This window comes from Mus caroli, chromosome 17 (assembly GCF_900094665.2).
Source record: "Mus caroli chromosome 17, CAROLI_EIJ_v1.1, whole genome shotgun sequence".
NCBI lineage: Eukaryota > Metazoa > Chordata > Mammalia > Rodentia > Muridae > Mus > Mus caroli.
Genome location: NC_034586.1, coordinates 20,700,067 through 20,721,424, shown reverse-complemented (window position 1 = coordinate 20,721,424; position 21,358 = coordinate 20,700,067). Strand labels below are relative to the sequence as shown.

General features: G+C 56.3%; 7 protein-coding genes across 33 annotated transcripts in view; 3 read left to right on the top strand and 4 right to left on the bottom strand.

Annotated features, from left to right (window-relative positions):
• Window positions 1-1,547, top strand: part of Mapk8ip3 (mitogen-activated protein kinase 8 interacting protein 3) — a 38,110-nt gene extending 36,563 nt beyond the window's left edge. For all 21 annotated transcript variants that reach the window (XM_029471700.1, XM_029471698.1, XM_029471692.1 and 18 more), the window contains one exon: window positions 13-1,547. In XM_029471700.1, coding sequence (XP_029327560.1) covers window positions 13-134 — 122 coding nt within the window. In that variant the 3' untranslated portion in view covers window positions 135-1,547. The remainder of the gene's footprint in view (window positions 1-12) is intronic.
• Window positions 1,548-1,555: 8 nt separating this feature from the next.
• Nme3 (NME/NM23 nucleoside diphosphate kinase 3) lies at window positions 1,556-2,589 on the bottom strand. Of its 2 annotated transcripts, none has more exons than XM_021149372.2 (5): window positions 2,508-2,589; window positions 2,309-2,439; window positions 2,114-2,215; window positions 1,927-2,039; window positions 1,556-1,854 (listed from the first exon to the last, which is right to left on the bottom strand). In XM_021149372.2, the coding sequence occupies exons 1-5, from the start codon at window positions 2,551-2,553 to the stop codon at window positions 1,737-1,739; spliced, it is 510 nt and encodes a 169-aa protein (XP_021005031.1). In that variant the 5' UTR covers window positions 2,554-2,589; the 3' UTR covers window positions 1,556-1,736. The 2 variants fall into 2 exon arrangements, with proteins under 2 accessions (XP_021005031.1, XP_021005032.1); XM_021149373.2 differs by having other exon boundaries at window positions 2,309-2,403; window positions 2,508-2,572.
• Window positions 2,590-2,784: 195 nt separating this feature from the next.
• Window positions 2,785-3,984, bottom strand: Mrps34 (mitochondrial ribosomal protein S34). The gene is made up of 3 exons (XM_021150105.2): window positions 3,584-3,984; window positions 3,370-3,412; window positions 2,785-3,286 (listed from the first exon to the last, which is right to left on the bottom strand). The coding sequence occupies exons 1-3, from the start codon at window positions 3,902-3,904 to the stop codon at window positions 2,994-2,996; spliced, it is 657 nt and encodes a 218-aa protein (XP_021005764.1). The 5' UTR covers window positions 3,905-3,984; the 3' UTR covers window positions 2,785-2,993.
• Eme2 (essential meiotic structure-specific endonuclease subunit 2) lies at window positions 3,931-6,966 on the top strand. The gene is made up of 8 exons (XM_021150101.2): window positions 3,931-4,251; window positions 4,366-4,502; window positions 4,849-4,941; window positions 5,435-5,526; window positions 5,679-5,772; window positions 5,923-6,038; window positions 6,133-6,322; window positions 6,394-6,966. The coding sequence occupies exons 1-8, from the start codon at window positions 4,023-4,025 to the stop codon at window positions 6,562-6,564; spliced, it is 1,122 nt and encodes a 373-aa protein (XP_021005760.2). The 5' UTR covers window positions 3,931-4,022; the 3' UTR covers window positions 6,565-6,966.
• Spsb3 (splA/ryanodine receptor domain and SOCS box containing 3) lies at window positions 6,962-12,314 on the bottom strand. Of its 3 annotated transcripts, none has more exons than XM_021150096.2 (7): window positions 11,866-12,314; window positions 11,051-11,188; window positions 8,639-8,816; window positions 8,344-8,531; window positions 8,164-8,266; window positions 7,963-8,088; window positions 6,962-7,736 (listed from the first exon to the last, which is right to left on the bottom strand). In XM_021150096.2, exons 1-7 carry the CDS (start codon window positions 12,289-12,291, stop codon window positions 7,393-7,395), a joined length of 1,503 nt encoding a protein of 500 aa, XP_021005755.1. In that variant the 5' UTR covers window positions 12,292-12,314; the 3' UTR covers window positions 6,962-7,392. The 3 variants fall into 3 exon arrangements, with proteins under 3 accessions (XP_021005755.1, XP_021005758.1, XP_021005756.1); XM_021150099.2 differs by having other exon boundaries at window positions 12,211-12,314; XM_021150097.2 differs by lacking the exon at window positions 11,866-12,314 and adding an exon at window positions 11,386-11,493.
• A 299-nt stretch (window positions 12,315-12,613) lies between these two features.
• On the top strand, window positions 12,614-16,302 carry Nubp2 (nucleotide binding protein 2). Of its 2 annotated transcripts, none has more exons than XM_021150102.2 (7): window positions 12,614-12,701; window positions 13,129-13,247; window positions 13,348-13,546; window positions 14,379-14,533; window positions 14,707-14,817; window positions 15,048-15,117; window positions 15,607-16,302. In XM_021150102.2, exons 1-7 carry the CDS (start codon window positions 12,674-12,676, stop codon window positions 15,750-15,752), a joined length of 828 nt encoding a protein of 275 aa, XP_021005761.1. In that variant the 5' UTR covers window positions 12,614-12,673; the 3' UTR covers window positions 15,753-16,302. The 2 variants fall into 2 exon arrangements, with proteins under 2 accessions (XP_021005761.1, XP_021005763.1); XM_021150104.2 differs by having other exon boundaries at window positions 13,331-13,546.
• A 604-nt stretch (window positions 16,303-16,906) lies between these two features.
• On the bottom strand, window positions 16,907-21,025 carry Igfals (insulin like growth factor binding protein acid labile subunit). 3 transcript variants are annotated; one of them, XM_029471706.1, is made up of 2 exons: window positions 20,941-21,025; window positions 16,907-18,971 (listed from the first exon to the last, which is right to left on the bottom strand). In XM_029471706.1, exons 1-2 carry the CDS (start codon window positions 20,954-20,956, stop codon window positions 17,176-17,178), a joined length of 1,812 nt encoding a protein of 603 aa, XP_029327566.1. In that variant the 5' UTR covers window positions 20,957-21,025; the 3' UTR covers window positions 16,907-17,175. The 3 variants fall into 3 exon arrangements, with proteins under 3 accessions (XP_029327566.1, XP_029327567.1, XP_021042121.1); XM_029471707.1 differs by lacking the exon at window positions 20,941-21,025 and adding an exon at window positions 20,469-20,922; XM_021186462.2 differs by lacking the exon at window positions 20,941-21,025 and adding an exon at window positions 20,042-20,920.
• Between the last annotated feature and the right edge of the window lie 333 nt (window positions 21,026-21,358).

The window sequence follows — 21,358 nt, the reverse complement described above, 5'->3', positions numbered from 1 at the left end:
CCAATTCTCCAGGAGACGGAGAGGATGATGAAAGTGAGGAGTGTGCCGGGGACGTGAACCAGACAAAGCCCTCATTGTCCAAGGCTGAGCGCAGCCACATCATCGTGTGGCAGGTGTCCTACACCCCTGAGTGAGACCCTGTCCTACCTGATGCCAACTGTACATAGGACCCTACCTGCCTGCCTCCCCGCCTGTTCCCTGGGGCAGCCAGGTTTGTCCATCCCCTTTTACCTCTCAACTTGCAGCTTTTGCCTGAGGTCCAGCCCCTAGCTGTTAGAGGGGTGAAGCAGGGTGTGGGGAGTGAGGCAGGAACAGATGTCTTTCCCATCAGGGAGGAGAGAGCCTCTGAGACAATCTCTCCAGCAGCCCCTGGTCTTGACCCAATATGAAGTCCCAGGGGGCCCTCAGGGCAAGGCAGGACCAAAATGACTGGGCAGCCCCTACAGGTGGCCCTGGCTCCACTCCATCCTCACCAGTCCTGGCAGGAGCAAGAGCCTCATACTGCCAGTCTTCCCCAAGTCTACTTGCTTTGCATGCAGCCCTGAGGAAGGGATTCCTGATTTCCAACCCTTTGCTCTCTCTGAGAGACCCAGGCCTAGCCACCATCCTCTGCCCAGAAGCAAGGTTAGGACTACCCTGGTTCCTGGGGCCCCAGGCAGCCTTCTCTGGGCTTCCCCGTCTCCAAACTTACATTCCCTTGGCCCCTAGCCTGGGTCTTACCTGGGAACCTGGCATGAAAGCTCAGGGCCAGCCTCCCAAGGGCAGCTGCTTCAAAAGATGACAAATACCCGTCAACCCAAGGGAGCCCAAGATTGTCCAGCCCCTCACAGACCAGTTTCCCTAGGCTCTTCCTGGACACAGATTCACCTTGGAGGAGCAAGTGCCCTGCCCCTCCCAGAAGCCCCAAGGGTAGAATTTCTCAGGCTGCCAGGGCAGGCACAGGCCTCAGGAAGAAGGGTGGCCCTGGTCTCCCCAGAGTCAGTCCTAGATGCAGGCTTAGCCTCAGGTTAATGGACGATGGTGTGCTCCAAGGGCCTGCCTCCTGCACACGTACTAAGTGCCTAGGGTTGCCGGCTGTGGCCTGCTCCCTTGGAGAGCAGCTGACAAGAGGCTTCCAGGCAGAAGCTAGAAGAGCTGAGGACCAGCCAGGATGGGCACAATTCTAAGCAAGTGTGTGGGAGCAGGTGCTGCCCTGGCTCTGGCCTTGCTCTTCAGGGGCACTGGTAAGAGTCAGTTGGCCTCTACTGCACTCTTCCCACCAGAGAAGCACAGATCCAGGGGCACTGCCCCTGAGCCTGTCTGGCCACAACAAGCTGCAGCAATGTGCAGCTGCAGGCTTCTCCCCACCACCCTGCCACCTCTCCACTGTGATGTATGTCCCTTGTCTGTTCCCACATGAGTGTGACGGGACCGGGGTTAGTTGGGAGGGTGCAACTGGAGGGAAGGGGCCAGTGCAGCTTTCCTCAGGCTTTGGCCTTGCAAGTGAACTCACATATCTGCTCTGTATGTAATAAATGTCTTCACACTACTTTTGTCTTGGAAATGCACCAGCGCACAAAGGTTTTCTGCACTTTTATTATGAAAGGCAACACGGGGTGGGATGTGGGAATGGTTGTCCCTGGACCGACTAGGTTGGGTGGACCTGCACTCACACAGCACTGTCACTGCTGCTGAGCTCTGTGAAGATCACAGAAGACCAACAACCTCCAGATTGGTAATGCTGACTGCAATAACATCTACTCATATAGCCAATGTCCGGCGCTGTCCTCCCAGCACAGAAGCTCGGCCTCACGGAACCAAAGAGCGATTTCTCTGTGAGCACTTTCCACCGAGTCGCTGCCATGAATCACATTCCTGTGCGGGAATGGCAAGTGAGCAGGGGGAGGAGAAGAATGAGGGGTGGCCAGGGAAGATGGTAAGACTTACTTGCCAACCTCCACGCAGAAATCCCCACGGATCGTACCGGGCATGGCGTCCCCTGGGTCAGTGGCCCCTATGAGGGCTCGCGAAGCATGCACGACATCCAGCCCTTGCCACACCTGTAGAGGCTACTGTAAGCAATATAAGAGCTCCCAAGGCCTTGCTCTCCCCTTGCAGGTCATCGGAAACTTACCATGGCCACCACGGGACCAGAACTCATGTATTTAACTAGTCGGCTGTAGAAGGGTTTCTCGCGCAGCTCGACATAATGCTCCCGCAGTAGCTCTTCGGAGGCCTACGGGGAGGAGTAGCGACCTATACCAGGGCCCCAACCCTAGACCGTCCCGATTCCCTTCCCGGACCCACCTGCCCCTTTGTGCGCCCACACCTGCACTAGCTTCAGTGCCACCAGCTTGAAGCCCTTCCTCTCAAAGCGACGCACGATCTCGCCCACCAGCCGCCGCTGCACGCCGTCCGGCTTCACTGCCAAGAACGTGCGCTCGTTCACGCCGCTGTAGGCTGCGGGAGTAATGGCTTCAGGCATGCCCCACCGGGCGACCCCAGCCCGGCCCCGCCCGGGTGCTCACCTGAGGGGAAGAGGTTAGCGAAGATGGTCAGCACCAGACAGATCATGGCGGCGGATGGGGCGGGCCAAGCGGCAAGGGGGCGGGGCCTCCCTTAAAGGACCTCTCGGCGCGGGCTCTCCTGGGGCTCTGCAATCCCAGCACATTTGAGCCCAAAGCGCAGTCCAGGAGCCCAAGTCCTGCCTGAGTGTGCGGGAGCACCAGGTGCTCTGCTCCATACTGCCACCTGCCACCTTCCCTCCCTTGTCCTGCGGTACAAATGTAATGAAACCACAACACAGGCTGTTTCATGGCGTTTATTTCCAGACCGAGGAATCAGAGAGGGTCCCGCCTGAAAATGACACCAAGCAGCCTGTCATCTGCCCCATTATTCATTGCCTGATGTGTCAGGGCTGTAGGATATAACTCGATACCAAAGTGAAGATCTAGCACAGTCAAAGGCATTCGTCCATCAAATGACTCACAGGACCTCTCTACCAGTCCTGGCAGTTAGACTGGGGTGCCCTTGGCCCTCCCTTTCGTCTCCTGTTTTGCAGGGTAGTCCCAGGGGCGCATTCGAGTCCTCTCCAGGTTCAGGAGCGGCTCCTGGACGCTGGTATCCCCGTTTTTCTGCCGTTCAGCGAGAATCATGGCTCGCAGCAGAGGTGGGTAGGGGACAGAGTTCAATCTGTCCTCTGGTTTCGCAGTGAACGCAGTGAAGGCCTCCTCCTCGTGCTTGGGTACCAAACGCCAATCGTGGTACATGACTTGCTCGATTTCCCGAGCCTTATCCTCACTCTTCCCTGAAGGAAAGAAGACAAGCTGACTGCCTGCTGGCTGGATGATATGCGAACCATCCCAGGCTCCAACCAGCATCCAGCCTTACCTTTGAAAGTCAGGATGCCCCAGGCCCTCCCGTGGTCCAAGTTCTGCAGAACAAGAGGGAGGATTGTCAACATGCAGCCCCTGCCACTAAGTTACGTGGGTAAGGGAGACATACATGCCCAGGTGGCTCAGGGTGGGTGAAACCAGCCGATGTAGTCCAGGGTGGGCAAAATGAAAGTGTAAACAAGAACGGGCAGTACAGGAAGCTAGCGCACCTGCGCCGTGTAGTCGGGCCTCACACTCGTGAGGCGCCAGTAGCAAGGCTCGTCGTGCTGCCACAACCAGGACTTGCGGGTAACCAGACGGCCCAGGCCGAACAAGGGGAGGCGGGCGAGCAGCTGTAGGAGGCGGCTCTCGCGACGCACGTCGGCCCAGGCGCGTACCGGCAGCCGGCGACCGGAGTGCGGCCGGGTCAGCGTCTCGTAGTCTAGGGCGTAGAGCTGCGAATCTCGCGGCTGGTTCCGCTGCTCGCGCAAGGCGCGCACGCGGCGAGCCAGCTCAGCGATCAGCCGGGGTCTTACTTTCTTCCGCGCCATGTCGGTGTCCTTACTCCACAGGAAATCTGCGCTTCAGGAGCTCTCCCGTTCCGGAAGCGGCCGGTGTCCTGAACAAAAGCATCCGGGTACGTCCGGAAGCTTTAGGAACGGAGGACTTATGGCGGAGGTAGGTCTCGGGAAAGCTACGGTCTCGCGTCTCGGTCGGGGTCTGCGTCTCGGCCATCGGCGACCTCAAACCTGGGAGATCTCCGACTCCGACGGTGAAGGTGTCCCCGCTAGGGAGGTCGGCACGCAAGCCCCGAGTACAGCAGGAGAGCGCAGAGCTGCAGCCAAGGCTTTACGGGCAGATCAGGTTCTGGGGCGACTGGTGGTGTGCGTGGACCCAGGTGAGGGGACGGGGGCTGGGAATCTGGGGCCAGCCACCAGACAGGGTAGCGTTGTCACCCACTAGTCTGCACTGGAGATGGTGGAATAACTCAATGTTGCCTGCTGGGGCCCAGCTGTCCTGGAAGATGCAGGCTCCGACATCCTGATGGAGGCGCTGGGCACGCTAGGCTGTGAATGCCGCATCGAACCGCAGCACCAGACCCGCAGCCTGCGGTGGAACGTTGTGAGGCCCGACCCGGCCCCCAGCAATGTGAGTGTCTCCCTATGACCAGCCCAGTGCCAGTCCTAATCCATGTTTCACTTTTCCTTTGGCTAGCGAGGTAGCACAGGAGGCGAAAAAAACTGAAGGATGCCTAAGTCGAATTTCTTAACACAAGAAACCTGAACTCAGCTGCTGCCAGAGAACCTCCTGTTGGCAATGAGAATGGGAGTTGGGCTAGTTTTTGTATTCGGGGACTTCTAGGGAACAGTCCCAACTGGCCTGAACTTCACGGGAGCTGGAGGGTTATTGAAGTGCCTGGTGACTGATTGGCCAGCACTGGGAGAAGCCCTGGGCTCACTCTGGTGGTTAGCAGGGCAGGTGATATCCCCTCTAGGTGCCTCTGGAGGTGAAGGCTGAAAATGAGCAGGAACAATTGCTGCTGCTGGAACCCCAGGAATTTCTTCAGGGTGCTGCGCAGCTGACCCAGGTAATGGGGAAAAGCCCTCTCTTTATTTGGTGGGTCTCCTTTCCCAGTCTGGGATGGGGCTGGAGCTTCTGTCGAGGATCATCAAGGTGTGGAGGGTGAGATGAGGAAGGAAGCCTGCTTCGTACTCCAGACATCAGAGCGTTGAAGAGCCTTTAGGAGAATAATGACCTGACTGCAAACCGGCCAGACGTGGAGTAGGAACCGAGAATTCTAGCTGATAGTGTCTGTATAATGTAGGCGCTGGCTGTGGGCTCTGTCTACAAAAGCTAATAATCCCTCACTTGGCTGCTTATATTCCCTAGACTTAAAGGAAACAATGCCCAACTGGTATTTGCCTAGAGCACAGTTCCACTAAACGCTTTACAGGTGTCGCTGTCCAAGGGCCAACGTTTGTCAAACACATGCTGGGTAACATTCCCCTGGTACAACAGTGGCTATAGGCCTGCCGTCAAAGCCCTCCTGTGAACAAGTATGGGGATATTCTTGCTTTCAGATCACAGATCCACCTTGCTCCATCCCCTGGCTTTCTCCCAAGAGTCTCACCTGCTCCCATCTGGCTGTCATTGGACTGGACTCGTACTTGTGGTACCACTTAACCTCAGTAGGGCTGGCTTGGGTGGGATTCCAGGAAAGTGGCTTGCCTCTGGTGGCTCTGTCACAGCTAACCCCACTGGGCCTGAGTTGGCTCTGCAGAGGTAGGAGACTTGGGAGCCCAAAAGATCGTCCCCTCTGTTCAGGTCTCACCAGCTCAGTTCTCAGAAGACGTGGCAACTAAAGAAGTCAAAGGAGGCCCATACCAGGGGAGCCATCAGCTGGGCTGAGGTGGAGGAGGTGAGGGCTGCGTGGAGTTGTTAGGTACCTTGCCTTTGTCTCTGCACTTGGCTGTAGGCTGGCCTGTCAGAACTGGCCTTCGTTCCCAGGATCACTGGGCTGGCATTCCCCAGAGGTCATGTGGTCCATGCCCACTCTCACACTCCCCAGATCCTGGTGCTGCTGCAGCTCCATGCAAACCTGGATGTGCTGCTGATGGCCTCATGGCAGGAGCTGAGTCAGTACGTGTGCGCCTTCACCAGGGCCCTCTCACAGCTCCCCTCCAAGTATGCACCTCTGCAGGGGCCAAGTAGACACAGGCCAGGGCCGGAGGGCTGCACAGATGGGGTTCTCAAAGCGTCTGTCTGGGTGTCATTTCAGGCAGCTCCGGGACTCCCAGGCCTTTTCTTTCTGCACAGCAGGGCACTGGGCCTCAGGCCAGCAAGTGACCAGAGATGGCTCTGGGCTCAGAGGAGTGTGGTGGCGACAAATCAGACAGTTCAACCGGGTCAGCTCAGCTGTGGCTGACGCTGTTGTTACTGCCTTCCCATCACCCCGCCTTTTGCAACAGGTGAGTCCCCTAAATCCCTCCTTCCAGGACCAGGACTTACCGTCCACCACTCACACTTGTGCCTACTCCAGGCTCTCCTGGACTGCAGCACAGAGCAGGAACGCCTGAGCCTCCTAGCTGATCTCCCTGTGAAGACCCACAAAGGCAAGCAACCTCGCAGAGTGGGGCCTGACCTCTCACGCAGAATCTGTATCTTCTTGACAACCACCAACCCTGACCTCCTGCTGGACCTGAGCTCTTGACCTGTGCCATCCTGGGGTCACCTCCTGCCCATCAGTACAACAGGACAAGTCTGACCAAGAATCTAATTATCCTGAGGGGCAGGCAAGGAGGTTTGGGTCCAGCCCATACCTTTTTCAGACTGTGGTAGATAGACTCTGTTGCCTGATGGTCAAATGGAAATACCATGGGAGGTGGGGGAGAGGGTAAGGGAAGCTGAGGTGAATGGAAGAGTGGAGGGTAGTGGCCACAAGGGCCCTAGGGTGACTGGGGTCTCAAGTGGCTTTGGCCTAGCCACTTGTTGCAGGAAGCTTAGTAGCGGGTCTGAGTGCCCACCCTCAGAGAGAGGTACTCAGAGATCCAAGCCAGGCTCTCTCAAAGCTGCTGGACAGAGACAGATAAACAATAGACACAGGCAGCTTGGGCATTTGTGAAGGCTCTTTTAATGATATAACATAGAGGGACAAGACAAAACCCCTTCACAGGGCACCCACTGCCATCTCTGCAGCAGGAGCTGACAACATGCAGTGCAAGTCAGGAAAGCCCCATGGCCCCGTGGGTGGGGACTGGGATATGAATGCACTCCCCTTCGTCGGCCAGCCTCCCGGGCTTGGAATCTAGGTTCACACGTGTCTAGCTGCAGTTCCCAAGACACATGGCAACTCAAAGGACAAACAGGAGTACGGCCTCCCTACCAGCACAGGCAGTAGAATGACCTTCACTCCATGGTCAACGGAGAAGACTGTCCTGGCCTCAGGGAAATAGGGAAAAGCCTAGACCTCAGTTCTTCCCTCTCCTGCTGCCCTGGAAGGGCGAAAAAGAGGAAGGTATCTGCGTTCCCAGGGGAGAAGTCAGCTTCTTCGGCAGCGCTTCCTCTGACAGGGCCTGGTCTCGAGACTCTCGGCACCAGGTGTAGCTGTGCCAGGAGGGGGCACAGGGGATTTCCAGTGGTTGCAGTTCATGCTCAGAACCCAGCCCAGCTTGTTATGCAGCACTTGCTTGAGGCCAGGTGGCAAGGGCAGGCCCTCAAGGGTGTCCCCTGAATTTGGCCGCAGTTGGCGCAGGCGGTAGCAGCATAGGTACTGCAGGGATGTGGAGCTGGCACAGGAGCGGATGACTTTCATGCTGCTCTTGGCAGCCGTGGAGCAAACCATCGGGTAGAACCTTCTGTTTTGAAGCCGAGTAGCAGCCACTCCTGGAAGGAAGGCTTAGCCTGAGTGCCATGTGGGTTGGGAGCCAGGAAGCTCCTCCCACAAGGTACCACAGTGAGCAGCTCAAATAGTCTGAACACAGAAAACAGACTCTGGTCTGGCCTGGTAACCCCAATCTGGCTTCAGGCCTGCCCACCCTCCCTCATCTGTCAGGAGCCTCAAGTCAGACTGCCTGGCCCCACCCCTAAAGGCTCTACAAAGGCATCTCACCTATGCACTTCCTGTTCTTGAAGAAAGTCAGTGTCCCATGCCAGGTGTCCAAGTGCACACCAATAATGGAGCCCTGGCCAAAGCGTGAAGAGAAGCTCGTCTTGTCACCTTTGTGGTGGAGGAGCCCTGTGAGGAGCAATGGGGTGATCCTGGGAGGTCTGCTGTACTGCCAGCCCCACCCATGACCCAGGCAACACCTACCAGTGTAGGAGAGCCCCCAGCTGTCCTCATCCCTGCCCAGCAGGCTGCAGAACGTGTGGTGGTACTTGTCCAGGTCTACATCCGACGTCCCAATGCCCACCATCTGTAAACAGTGGGGCTGGACAGTTAGATGCCTAGCAGCAGGGCCCATGGCATCTACCCTCTTGCTTGGCCATTTACCATGTCAGTGCCATACACAGGAGAGGTCATCTTGATTTCCCAGAAGTGTTGGCCATCCCCTAGCTCCTTGGTGCCCCGAATGGCTGCAGTGCCACAGCTATACTCCATGTGAAAGCTGACCTTGCGATTATCACAGCTCAGCAAGGTGGCTGAGGACTTGTTCAGGTCATCCCAGACCCAATCAAAATCTGTAAGACAGAGGGCCTAAACTAGGGAGGGCTATAGCAAAAAGGTGCCTGCCTGGTCCCAGAGAACCTGCCCAGCCCTCCACACGTCCCAGTGGCAAGACACGCACCCTCATCCTCCTCACCACACCGGCAGTCCTTGCCACGGTGTGCTGTGTGCAGACTGTTGCAGAAGGTAGCCTCATTCTGGCTCTCGCAGTTACAGAAGGACTCTCCTGTCACAGGCACAGCACTGGGGATGGATGGTGGCAGGGAGGAGTACTCAGGGTCAGAGTCGGAGTCGCTGTGCTGGGAGGGAGGGAAAGGGCAGGTCCCTCTGTTTATGACAAAACCCTTCTCAAATCCACCAGAGAAGAAGCCAGACACCTGGCGCTCTCCAGTGCTCAACATCATCAACCTGAGTGCTAAGACTCCTTGGCTGAAAGACAACGAGATGGGAGGCGGCCCTAGGGGAGTGGCCTCTCACTTGGCTTCCTCTGCCCCATTTCCCCCCAGAAGGCCTGGCTGCCATAGGCCACACAGTGTCCGCCACCTGTCTTCCCTGGGTAGTTCATGGTCTCCTAAAGCCCAGGGCTGCTGCTGTCAACAAGGTCTAACATCTGGCTCCACTCAGGCTAAGACGTGGGATGTGTGTCTCTATCCCCTGCAAGGGCACTGGAAGAGGAGTTCCAACCACTGACTGACCAATCAACTCTTGCTATTCTGCTGCTCTGCAGGCCCTTGGATCCCTGTTTTGGTGCTAGGGTTCAGGCTAGCTGACTTGACAGTCCTTGAAGTTTTGTCCTCTACCTCCTGAGCTGCCTGCCCTGCTGTGCTCCACACAGTGAGTGGTCCAGGAGCCCCTATAATGGCAAGCACATCACAGTTCTGACACCCACCCTGAAGTCAGATCTATTTACAGCCATATAGCCGTCCTGCATTCAACCAAGAGGAGCTTGGACCACCCTCACTCTGTATTCTTTCTCTTCACAATACTCAGGGTGTCCACCATTCTGGTCTCTGATGCTTTTTCAAGTTCACCGGCTCCTCAGGAAGGGCCTCAAAAAGTCTAGAGATGGAGAACCATCATGGTGGATGTACAATATCATGAGAGGTGAGGAAATGTCCAGCAATAGGCAGCTGAGTCAGGACTGAAAACCAACATCCAATTCTGGGTACTGTGTGCTGAAATAGGGGCGTATAACCCACAAGGAGCCAGCCCCAGTTTGGTTAGTCAACGTTAACTAAGGCCACTCCGAAGCCAAACAGACTAGCTCCTTTGCCTGGAGGAAAGGCTCATACCTCAGAGCAGACCTTGTACCCCACTGGCAAAGATGGGATCTTCTAAAGCCAAGGCAGATCCACTGAGCAAGAAGCCAATCTGCCTAGGACAGGAGGGAGGGAGGAGGCTGCTCAACCCAACCCAGGCCCAGGAACACCCACAACTACCTGCCACATGACGGAGAGCAGGCATGCGTGTGTCACTGTGATGACTGAGGCTGTTTCGGGTGCATCATTAGGAACTGGAGGTGTAGCTGAAAATTTGGGCTGACTCAAACTCAAAAGCCCCCAAGAAGGGCCTGGGACACTGCTGACCTAGTAAGTAAATCAAGTTTTCTTTATAATCTGGTGATCCAATGGGCTTCTAGAAGGGAGCCTAACTGTAACCCTAACCTGGTTTCAGAGAGCTGTGACATCAGAGTAGAGGCAGTACAGGGCAGAGCCAGAACACCAGTCTGGCACCAGCAAGTCAGCAGCCACCTACCCCCAGGAGCCGAGTCAGGCACACTGGGCTGCGTATCTACCCTGTGTTCAGAGTCTCCAACAAAGGAAGTCTTAGGACATTTGAACTTCAAGAACTATAAATATCATAAAGAAAAAGCATGTACTGATGACCCCGGGGTGTCACATAGTAGAGAACTGACTCCAGCGACTCCTGACCTCTACACGTGTGCCCGCACACAATCAACTGCCTCAAGTCCAAGGTCTGCCTGTGTTACAGTGTGAGACCATTTCTGAAAATAAAACCAGCAGGGATAGTGACACATGCCTTTGATCCCAGCACTTGGGCAGATCTCTTGAGTACAAAGCCAGCCAGGGCTACACAGAGAAACCCTGTCTCAAAACCCCAAAAAAGATCACAGATCCTATCATATACAACACACATGAAATACAGCATTTGTGTGGCAAAAGAAACATCCAGGGTGATCCAAATGGCTCAGCATATGTATGTGTGCTACTGCACGTCACGGACAACCTAAGCTTGCTCCCCGGATACCAAATAAAGGTGGAAGATAGAACACACACACAAGGCTCCTGACATCCACCCATTCACTGTGGCACACTATAATAAAATTGGCAGGCCTGGTGAACAAGCACTATCCAGAACTTTCGATCCCCGTCTCTGTCCTGAGGCCTGACACACCTCAGGCTTTACCAGACCAAAAAGCACCACATACCAGGACACAGTTCAGCTGCCTGGCTCAGTGTCTTTTTCACCCAACATAGACACTGGTTATCCCCACCTTGCAACTGCGACCTACCTGCCCATCAGAGTCATAGCCCCAGTTAGAGCTGCCTGCCAGAGCCACAGCCCTGGCATCTGTATCTCGGCGGGCTGCGCTCAGGACGAAATGCCATGCCCTGCTACTCCGTGTACGCCGGGCCATAGTGAAGAGAACCTGGGAAAAAAAAAAAAAAACTGTGACTTTAAAGACATGTAATGTGTCAATGTCCAATCAAGGCCCAAATCTACACCCCACAACTCTGTCCCCTGCCACTTCTACCTGGCACCCTAAGCCATGGATCCACCAAAGGCTGGGGACTCCAAGCCCTCAACACTGAGCTCTGAGCTCCAGAAACTCCCACAACCTCGTACCTGGCTCGAGTATCTGAGCACCTCAATCAAGCCCAGGGCGATGGTGTGAAACACAACCCAGATACCCATGGCTTTGGAGGTGTCCCAGCCCATCTCTGCATTCTGTTCAGGAGCTGTTGCCCCTCAGGCATTTGACACCTAACTAGCTCCTCCTCCGCGGTCCACTTTGGCAAATGGCATCCACAGCATCCAGTTCCTCATGCCAGAAACACCGCTGTCATCCACTACTGACACCCCTCCTTGTCGTTGGAGACCCACCGCTTCCTGCACCACACAACTCCCTCTCACCCATCCCGCTCTGCACACAACAAACTCAGTCTTTGATACAACCTTAAACTCACTGGCTTGACATCGTTCTTGGGACAAAATGAAAGGCTTTGAGAGGTCTGGATCTCCTCTCCCGAGTGAACTGTCTTAGTCTAATAGTCGACTCTGTCCTAGCTGCCTCCTGTCCCCTGTAGACCCACTGTACTACCCTACCTCGCCCCGGCCATCCACAAAGAAGCCGGGCGGGGCCGCGCACAGCACTCCACAGCAGTTGGGTTGGCTGAGCGCCGTATAAGAGCACACAGTAGGAACCCAATGAATGAACCAGAGATGTCCCTGGACGTAGCCACGCTCGGCCTCCACGGGGCTGGAGGTTGCTTCCCTCGCCAGAGGCTCGCGGATCTCGCCACGGCGTTGCCGTCCCTGACGCCTGACTCCGAGGCCCCCGCCCAGACTCCCGAGCGCCACCGCCAGAGAACAACGGGTGGCCGGCTTGACCGCCTGCAAGGTCAACCCGCCGCCCGCCGGGCCTGACCGGGCTGGGCCGGCGCGGCTCACCTGCGGCCAAAAAGCTCCCCCGGCGCTGACCCACTTTCCGTTCCGGCCGCGACGCAAACAATCCCCGCCCCCGCCCTGCATTGGCCCGGCAGCCGAAGGCGGGCTCTATGGCAGCTTCGCGCGGGGGCGGGTCTCGCGAGACAGGACTGCTATCAAGAGGCTTGCACAAACTGTCAATCCTGAACCAAAGTTCCTATTGGTCCTCGCTAGAGCGGTCAAAAAAAAAAAAAAAAAAAAAAACTTTCGCATGACCATTGGACAAATATGAGGAAGTGTGTCCATGCCCGTGGCGTCATCATCAGTTGCCAGGATCGGGACCTCTTTGGGTGATCTGATTGGCTGGACGGTGAATGACTAACCTCTCAAAATGAGTAAGGGGCGGGCTCTTGTCGCCATTGGTTCAAAGGCTGCGAAAGTTTGGAGAGGAAGCGGAAGAGAGCCGCGAAAAGCAACTAGTAGCGGAATGGAGGCTGCTGCCGGTGAGCGTGCAGGTCGGTCAAACGTGAGGGGTTGGGAAAGTCTGAAGGCGAACCGCGTGCAGGCCCCCATGTCCCCTTGTTTACCGAGCCAGCCGAGTGTCGCGATGCACACATCGGCGGTTATATCTGCTCTAAGTCCTCAGCCTCACGCCTTTCCGAGAACTGGGGGCCCTGCTTCCCTAGAACTGGAAGTCTCTAGTGTGGAGTCTGCGTTTGTGCGCGGGTGTCGCTTAGCTGTCATCACCTACTCTGTTAGTTTCCTCTGTGTTTGTTAAAATTAACTGGCAGTTTGAAGTGAGCGTTCACGTGTGAACGTGCCTTCCTTGCTCCACTTCAGACAGAAGTGAGGCCGAGACAGGTCTGGGGCTTCTAGAAGACCTACCCGCGTGCCTTTGTCTTTGTCGCTCTCTCAGACACCCCAACTCCTGTTTCTCACCAGAGCCCGGGAACCTGGCCGGGGTGCGACACATCATCCTTGTTCTTTCTGGAAAGGGTGGCGTTGGGAAAAGCACCATCTCCACGGAGTTGGCCCTGGCTCTGCGCCACCAGGGCAAGAAGGTGAGGCCTGGACCAGGGTTGACACCTGTTTCATTGTTGTCCCTAGCTCCCAACAGGCTTGCAGACTTCTCTCCACCCCTCAGCATCCTCCTCCTTGCAGGTGGGAATCCTAGATGTGGACCTTTGCGGTCCCAGCATACCACACATGCTCCGTGCACAAGGCAAGGCCGTGCACCAGTGTGACAATGGCTGGGTGCCTGTCTTTGTGGATCAGGAGCAGAGCATCTCCCTTATGTCTGTGGGGTTCCTGCTGGAAAACCCTGATGAGGCCGTGGTGTGGAGAGGTCCCAAGAAACATGGTAAGAACTTAGTGAGAAGCAGTGCTCCCTCCCTTCCGCCAACTCCTCAGTGCCTCTTTACTGAGGCCGCTTTCCCCCATCTCGTGCCCACTGCCATTGGATAAAGCCAGAAGCTGGTCCTGGCCTGTATTGGAGTCTCTGTCCCATTGGAACGCTTCTAATGTGCATAGATGTCCACCCTTCAGGATATATATACCTCTGGGTTTCTCCCAGCCTCTGGATGGAGAGTATCTGACATGAGACCAAGATCAAGGGAGAAGCTGTGCTCTGCATTTGTTGTGAAGCCATCGGGCACTCCTTAGATAGGAAGGGATCTCTTCTGAGACCCCTCCCCACGGGCCCTCACTGAAGCCAAGGGTCTAAGGCCGCACAGTGTGCAGTGGATCCCAGTGCTGAGCTTTAAGTGGGCAGCATTAAACCATCCTAGCCACCATGAGAGACTGCCTGGGAAGAATAACACACTTAGATTTAATGGCTAGCTGTCCTGTACTGTCAAGGTGTTCGAGCCAGGGCATTTTCTCTGGGCTTGAGGGCACAGAGGCCCTTAGAGTTGCATCCTCACCTGGGGCCTCAATGGGAGTTGGCTACAACCCGCCAGGTGGAGTGTGCAGACAGTTGAGTGCTAGCAGGTGGTAAGGCTGCTGGCAAGCAGGGCGAGCTTGTGGGACCCCAGAAGATCAGCGGGCCCTGGCTGCCCTGTGTGGCACATGTCCCCAGGGTTCCCTGGGAGCCGCCCAGAAGCAACTGATGGAGACCCTGGGCTGGACAAGATGGGCCTTTCCTTTCCTAACCCTTTCTCAGGGATTACTGCTGGGCTTTGGGGTCTTTGCAGCACTGATAAAGCAGTTTGTGTCTGACGTGGCCTGGGGGCAGCTGGATTATCTGGTTGTGGACACACCTCCAGGGACCTCTGATGAGCACATGGCCACTATGGAAGCCCTGCGCCCTTACAGGCCCCTTGGGGCTCTTGTAGTCACCACACCACAGGTACTACTGGCATCTCTTACAACCCTACCTGGGCATGTGTGTGTGTGTGTGTGTCAGTGTGTGTGTTTCTGTCCACCCTGGTTGAGCTTGGAATGGACTATAGTGGGTCATGTTCCCTGCTTGATTCTCGCCTGATCTGTGGCTGACTGGCCCCTCCTCGCTCTGATCCACAGGCGGTGTCTATTGGGGATGTGAGGCGGGAGCTGACCTTCTGTAAGAAGACTGGGCTGCAGGTGATAGGGGTCATAGAGAACATGAGTGGCTTCACCTGCCCACACTGCGCTGTGAGTCTTAGAAGATGGGTGGGCATCTTTCAAGGTCTGAGGGAGGACAAGACAGGTCAGGTAGTCAGGGACTTTGAGAAAGTAGGTCTCTTGTCCCCAGGTCCCAGTGTCAGGTAAGTAACTTTGTGGATAGAGAAGACATTCTTACTGGGCATTCTTCCTGGACCACTTGTGGGTCTTACCCTAGCTACGGGTCTGCGAGCAGGACCCTCACAGCACTTGTCTTCTAGGAGTGCACCAATGTCTTCTCCAGCGGCAGTGGGGAGGAGCTGGCCCGGCTGGCTGGAGTTCCCTTTTTAGGTGAGTGTCAGGAGCAGGCCATCTGGGGCCCCAACTTCCACCTACGGGGCTTCTCCGTGAGTCTTGACTGGCGTGGTGGGCCTCCCTTCTATATAAATGCCCAATCTGAGGTTTCTCTGGGCTGCCCAACACCCAGCTACATTTCTGGGAGTGTGTGTATGTGTGTCAGGGATACCAGGCTCCTACCACTTGTCCCACATTGTTCCCTCTCCGAGGTCATGGAGAGCCAAGCTTGAGTTTCTGACAAATGAGTGGTCAGCTGACACTCCTTACCTGCTGCAGGCTCTTGCTAGGCCTCCTCTTGTTTGTGCACTGAGGAAGGGGTTATGGGTGTGCACATGCACAGTGTCCATGGGGAGATGAGATTGCGAGGTCTGCTATCTCCTACCATGTAGGTCCTGGATATGGAACCTGGCTTATCACACTTGGCCGAAGCACCTTTACCCAGTGAGCCATTTGTCAGCCTTTTCCTGGCCTTTGTCATTGCAGGTTCTGTCCCCCTGGATTCCCAGCTTACCAGGAGCTTGGAGGAAGGGCGTGACTTCATCCAGGAATTTCCCAAAAGCACTGCATATTCCGCACTCACGTCCATAGCCCAGAGAGTTGTGCACAGGATGTCTGCCCTGTGCTCCTGACCGCCTGGCAGCCTTCTGGCGCTGCGTGCCTGTAGGACCTTTGGGAGCAGAGGCCCTCAGGACTGTTTTGGGACCTGTAGTTGCTGGCCTGGGCAATGGCTTGACTATGCGATTACATCCATGCAGAGATCTGCAGGCCCCCATGTCCTTAGCTGACACTAGCTTCACCAAACTAGTCTATAGCTGAGGGGATAGCCTGCATCCTGATTCCTTGAGATAATAGCAGCCTTAACCTTTAGCCTATAGGCTTTCGTCCAGCCCTAGTCACTTCTGCCCCAGGTCAACAGGCTGCTCTCATAGCCACACCACACAGGAGCTGGCCAGTGCTTTCTTATCGAGACTGACCCACACATACTGTGTTGTGTGCCTTTTGTGACCCTGTGATTTACAGGCACATCTGGTAACTTTACAGAACTCTGCTATTAAACATACCGCCCCGTCTTATGAAGGACCCAGCATCCAAGCCCTTGTTCTCAGTGAGGTGACTCTTGATTCCCCTACATTTCATGTCTGGAGCAAGCAGTATTAGTAAAGATTATAAAGGGCCTGACGATGTGGTCAAGGTGTCTGTCTTGTTTGGGGGAATGGGGTTGGCACATTGTGTTTTTGGAAACCCGTGGATCTGCTAGCAAATGGCTGAGACCATTGGAAGCAGAAGGCTGAACGTACAAGTGTGAGCTGAGGCACAGAGGCCCTACTTCCCTCCTTCCTAGAGAGGTCACGGGGGGGGGGGAGGCGGGGAGGGGGATTCCTGGGCAAAGCTGAAGTCTTCAAGGGATATGGGGTCCTGGGGAATGTGCAAGGGGGTGATTCCTGTAGTCAGATGGCAGTCTTCAACTCCCAACTGCCCCCATCCCCAATGAAGTAGTGAGCAGGTGGTGACCTCACACCTGGGCGCTGATGACTTGGGACCTGGACACCTGCAGGAACCCAACCTGGCCCCAGTGTAGTGCCCTGAGCGGGGATGCAGGGCCTGTAGGAGACGGGGTAAGTGCCTAAGAAGCCCAAGAGGAAATGGGCCAGATCCGGTGCAAAAGAAGTGGGACACATGTTCTCCACACCAGCAAGGCTCAGACTGGGCCTTGACTGCAGAACTAAGACAAGAGACATGGGGCAGGGACAGAGGACTGGGAGACCTTGCCAAGTTCACACTCTAGGTCACAAGCTATGCTTCGCATTTGCTTTAATTGCTGCCAGCAGGGTGTGCTGCTGAGCACCTCCCCTCCCTTGGGCCCTCGGGCACTTGGCCTGTGCCCACCCTATTTAGGCCACATCGCTTCAGGTACTGCCCTGCATCCAGGAAGTGAGCAGCCATGACCTATCCCCTAGAGCTGGGTAAGTATTCCAGAGCCAGCTTATTCTGTGAGACACTATCCTGGCCATAAGGCAGTGTTCAGCCAGACCAGGCCAGTAAGTAGCAGGGTCAGCAGTGCATGAAGAGCGTTTCACTGATGTCTCGAAGGTCGAGGCCTGAGACTGTGGCGGGGCCGGCACAAGTGATGTTGTTGTAAGTGTACACCGGCCGGCAGTCATCTCCCTCACAGACAGTCTGAACAAAGCGGGGGACAACGCCAGGGTTCTGTAGAGCAAAGTCACGAAGCGCCTTGAGGGGACAGCTGCAGTCCCAGGGGTTGGCATCAAGCCACAGGCGCTCCAAGCCAGGCTGCGGCACAAAAGTCTGCAAGGAGTTGTTCCTGAGGTTGAGGTAGCGAAGCCGCCCCAGAGATGAGAAAAGGCCTTCAGCCAGGGTCTCAAGGTGGTTGTGTGAGAGGTCCAGCCAGAAGGCCCGCTGCAGAGGGCCCAGGACATCCTCAGAGAGCTGTGTCAGTTGATTGTTGGAGAGAAGCAGATATTCCAGTTGGCCAAGGCCCTGAAAAAGCTGGCGGGGCAGATGCGTGAGCTGGTTGGCGGTAAGATCGAGTTCCAGGAGCTCCGAGAGCCCTGCCAGGCTCTGTTCTTCGATGCTAGAGATGCTGTTGTCCCGGAGGAAGAGCCTGCGTAGCCCTGAGAGGCCAGCAAAAGTGTGCAGGCGGATGCGGCCCAGGCAGCTGTGCTCCAGGTGCAGGCTGTGCAGCTTGCCCAGCCCTTGGAACACACGCTCGGGGAGGCTCCTCAGACAGTTGCCGGAGAGATTCATAACAGCCACATTGAAGAGGCCAAAGAAGGCGCCCACCTTGACCTCATGGATCTGATTGTCATTGAGCGTCAGTACCTCCAGCTGTCCCAGGCCCTCAAATGTCTTCTCACCTAACTGCCTGATACGATTGTGGCTGAGCTGCAGTTCCTCCAGGAAGTGTAGATCTTTGAAAGTACGCGGCCGCAAGCTAGTGATGGCGTTGTGTGCCAGGCGCAAGACATGCAGACCCAGCAGGCCAGGGAAGGTGTCCTCCAGGAGGCCAGCCACACGGTTGTGTGACAGGTCCAGCCAACGCAGTGCCTTCATGCCCAGGAAGGCACGGGGGGCCACAGCTGTGATGAGGTTGCGGTCCAGGTAGAGCTTCTGCAGCCGGGGCAGATGTATAAAGACGTTAGCTTTGACGCTGCGAAGGGCGTTCCTGCTCAGATCCAGCTCCCGCAGCTCGTCCAAGCCACACAAGAGCGCAGGCTGCAGGTAAGTCAGTTTGTTGCCAGCAAGCACCAGCTCGTGGAGGTTGCCCAGGCCCTGGAACACCGTGTCAGGCAGGACCACGAGGCTATTCCAACCCAGGTTGAGGTCCCAAAGGTGACTGAGGCCCCGGAACAGCCCTTCTTCCAGCCGGCCCAGGAGGTTGTTGCCCAAACTGAGTGAAGCCAGACTTGGTGTGTGTCTGAACAAGCCTGCAGCTAGGCTCCGGAGCAGGTTCCGTTCCAGGTGCAGATGGTAGAGATTCTGCAGGCCCAGCAGTGCCTGTGGCTCCAGGCTCCTCAGCCAGCTGCCCTGCAGGTTGAGGAAGTCCAGGCTGGACAGGTTCTGGAAGGCCGCCGAAGGGATGGAGGACAGGTTGTTCCCGTCAAGCCACAGGGCCCTGGTGCTGACTGGGATGCCATCGGGCAGCTGAGTGAGGTTCCTTGAACTGCAAAAGACGCTGAGCTCATCTGTGTAGTCATCATAGCTGCAGGTACAGGTGACAGGGCACTGGGGGCCCTCGGCATCTGCTGATGCTCCAGGATCTGTCCCCTGCAGGTAACAGGGGCCCAGTGCCACCCAGAAAGCCAGAATCACCACCAGGGCTGGGCTTCCTGTGGGGAGAAGGGTTGGCAAGGAGGTGCCCAGAAGACTGTGCCCCAGGATATGAACCAAACCCTGGGCTTCCCTAACCCTCAGCCATCGTAAGAGAGGGATGCCATCCCACTTTGACACTGAGCAAACACTGGTGACAGCCAGGTCCTATCTTTTGAAGCCACTTCAATTTCCCAGACCCTGGAACCAGCAAGTGGTGATCCCCGTCGCACTGCAAGGACACAGAGGGCCTGGGTCTCCCACATCACCCTGCTTTATAGGCAACCTAGGTGGGCTGTGTCCTCTGGGGTATATACAACAGCCAGGCTGAGAAACAGAATCGAGGTGCAGTCCAAGATCTGACTCTTGCAGAATACTTGGGGATATAGACCCAGGTAGCATATTCATTTGTGGTCCTCAGTGGCTAGACAGCAAGCTGGGCATTCCCTGCCTGTTGGGCCCTCATATGGGTGAAGCGTACCTTATTTGCTCCCATTATATGAAGGCTATAACCCTTACTGGTGGGGGTCTAGAAAACCCCAAACTGTCCATTCAACCAGGTGTCAAATCACATGAACCCGGCCAGCACCCCACTCTAATCTACCTCGGGTGTATGCTGAGAACCCCAGATCAAGTTGGGCAGAACGACACTGTTCCGCACCTGCGCAGTTTGTATCTGGCGTGAGCACGCCAATGGCAGACGAGGAAGAAGACATTTTCCCGTTCACCCAGGGCCAAGCCTTTAAGAGGAACGGTAGCCAGAAGGACCTCAGGCTGTGTGCAGCATACCATCTCAGCAAGCTATGAGACCGGAATATGGGGAGCAATGAGCCCCATTTCTGCACCTTGAGCCCAGGAGTGAGGTACTTGTTTCTTCTGCCTACCCTGCCTTCCTCTGGCCCTTTCCCACAGTGCCGCCACCAAGGGGAAAAGTAACCGAGACCCTCCGGTGCCAGGAATTGTAATCAAGACCCAACCCAGGATTCCCACCAGCCCACCCTGAGTTAAGCCTACTGCGGCTTCTCCCAGAGGGCTCTGGCTGAGGACCAGCTACCCTCAGAGCAAGTGGCAGGGGAGACAAATTCCTCACCTGTCCTCAAAGCCATTGTTCCTTGTACAGAGCTGGCCGCAGGCAGGCAGTGAGCAAGGGCCGTCTACAGCACAGGCTGCTGCCCAGTGGATTTCCCCACTGCCTGTAGCTGGCAGCCCTCAGCTGGCCCTGCCCCACACTCTGGCTCCTTTAACCCTCTAGGGCTGGGCAACAAGTCTCAACAGAAGCTCCTCTGGATGCGGGTGGTGCAGGGGAGGGGCACTTTGTCTGCCCCACAGTCTGGGGTGGCGGGGGGGGGGGGGGGGGGGGGGGGAATTGGAAGCCACCTCTGCTGGTGTTGGAGGTAGAGGCTTGGTGGAGTAGCCCTACGGGATTGGTGCTCAAGGTAGGTGTAGGGGGCCCTGTCTCCCAGTAGGTTCAACTAAGGTGAGGGAGCTCGGGGGTTCCTGGGAATCCCCCCACTCACCTCTATACAGAGCAGATGACTTAAACAGTTTTGCCCTGTTTCCTAAGGCCTTGCCTATACTTCTCGAATGCTCTCTGACCTGGGATTTCTTAGGCCTAAGTGGGCCCACCATTTGTGCCTCCCAGTCCAGGGGTTTGTCTAAGGCCCAGTCTCAGTCTTCCTATGACCTATAGGTCAGCTGACGGCTGGCTACCGCCCCTCCCCCAGGGCCTCTTCTAGGAACACCTGGCAGAGCCACCAGCTACCTCGTGTTTGCTCTCCCCAGCACAGTCCTCCTAGGAAAGGGTTGGCAGGAAGACAGTGGGGCACTGCAGCCTCAGGGGCAGAGCCAGCTTCTGCTGGCCTCAACAGTATGGAGGGCCTAACAACCTACTACTTCCTTGTGTGCAAAGACCCCAGGTAAACATGCTGCCCCAGGGGGAGGCAGGAGGGCCACGTGTGGGGCCCTCAACCTGGCCCTGGCTCCACTCACCCTGCCGGAGCCACATCTCAGCTTCCTCCTCCAGGGCCTGAGACCTATGACCTGACGGACACTCCAGCCTGTCCTGCCTGAGCTCTGTCCCTTTGCCCTGCCCGGGATGGGGGGAATGCACACGGGAGGGGCCAGGCAAGGCAGTGCTGGGTTTCAGAAAGGATAGCTTCTCAGGGGCTTGGGGGACATTGGGAACCATCTCTAAGCAAGCAGAGGAAGTAGGCAGGGCTGGGAGGGTCAGGGTCTGTGGCTCCCACCATGCCGCCCCATGTCTAGGGCATTTTCCATGTTATTCCTCAGCCTCTTTTCTGAGAAATTATAGATCGGCAGGGAGCGAGTCTCCGCCCAGAGCCACAGAGCAGTTTACACAGCAAAAGTGCGGTCTCAGCAGAGCTGCGGGGCCAGTAGCCAGCCTCTG

Bases quoted from the DNA above. Each gene is read 5' to 3' on its own strand.
- Nme3 (XM_021149372.2), bottom strand. From the start codon at position 2,553: ATGATCTGTCTGGTGCTGACCATCTTCGCTAACCTCTTCCCCTCAG. The intron at 2,040-2,113 runs GTAAGTTTCCGA...TAGCCTCTACAG, and splicing joins CTGGTCCCGTGGTGGCCATG to GTGTGGCAAGGGCTGGATGT. The intron at 1,855-1,926 runs GTAAGTCTTACC...ATTCCCGCACAG, and splicing joins TTCTGCGTGGAGGTTGGCAA to GAATGTGATTCATGGCAGCG.
- Mrps34 (XM_021150105.2), bottom strand. From the start codon at position 3,904: ATGGCGCGGAAGAAAGTAAGACCCCGGCTGATCGCTGAGCTGGCTCGC. The intron at 3,413-3,583 runs GTGCGCTAGCTT...CTTGTTCTGCAG, and splicing joins GGCCCGACTACACGGCGCAG to AACTTGGACCACGGGAGGGC. The intron at 3,287-3,369 runs GTAAGGCTGGAT...TCTTTCCTTCAG, and splicing joins GGGCATCCTGACTTTCAAAG to GGAAGAGTGAGGATAAGGCT.
- Eme2 (XM_021150101.2), top strand. From the start codon at position 4,023: ATGGCGGAGGTAGGTCTCGGGAAAGCTACGGTCTCGCGTCTCGGTCGG. The intron at 4,503-4,848 runs GTGAGTGTCTCC...TATCCCCTCTAG, and splicing joins CCGACCCGGCCCCCAGCAAT to GTGCCTCTGGAGGTGAAGGC. The intron at 6,323-6,393 runs GTGAGTCCCCTA...TGCCTACTCCAG, and splicing joins CACCCCGCCTTTTGCAACAG to GCTCTCCTGGACTGCAGCAC.
- Spsb3 (XM_021150096.2), bottom strand. From the start codon at position 12,291: ATGCAGGGCGGGGGCGGGGATTGTTTGCGTCGCGGCCGGAACGGAAAG. The intron at 11,189-11,865 runs GTAGGGTAGTAC...TTTTTTTCCCAG, and splicing joins TTGTGGATGGCCGGGGCGAG to GTTCTCTTCACTATGGCCCG. The intron at 7,737-7,962 runs GTGAGATGCCTT...CCTTCCTTCCAG, and splicing joins CAAGAACAGGAAGTGCATAG to GAGTGGCTGCTACTCGGCTT.
- Nubp2 (XM_021150102.2), top strand. From the start codon at position 12,674: ATGGAGGCTGCTGCCGGTGAGCGTGCAG. The intron at 12,702-13,128 runs GTCGGTCAAACG...GTTTCTCACCAG, and splicing joins TGCTGCCGGTGAGCGTGCAG to AGCCCGGGAACCTGGCCGGG. The intron at 15,118-15,606 runs GTGAGTGTCAGG...TTGTCATTGCAG, and splicing joins GGCTGGAGTTCCCTTTTTAG to GTTCTGTCCCCCTGGATTCC.
- Igfals (XM_029471707.1), bottom strand. From the start codon at position 20,580: ATGGTGGGCCCACTTAGGCCTAAGAAATCCCAGGTCAGAGAGCATTCG. The intron at 18,972-20,468 runs GTGAGTGGGGGG...TTCTCCCCACAG, and splicing joins GTCATCTGCTCTGTATAGAG to GAAGCCCAGCCCTGGTGGTG.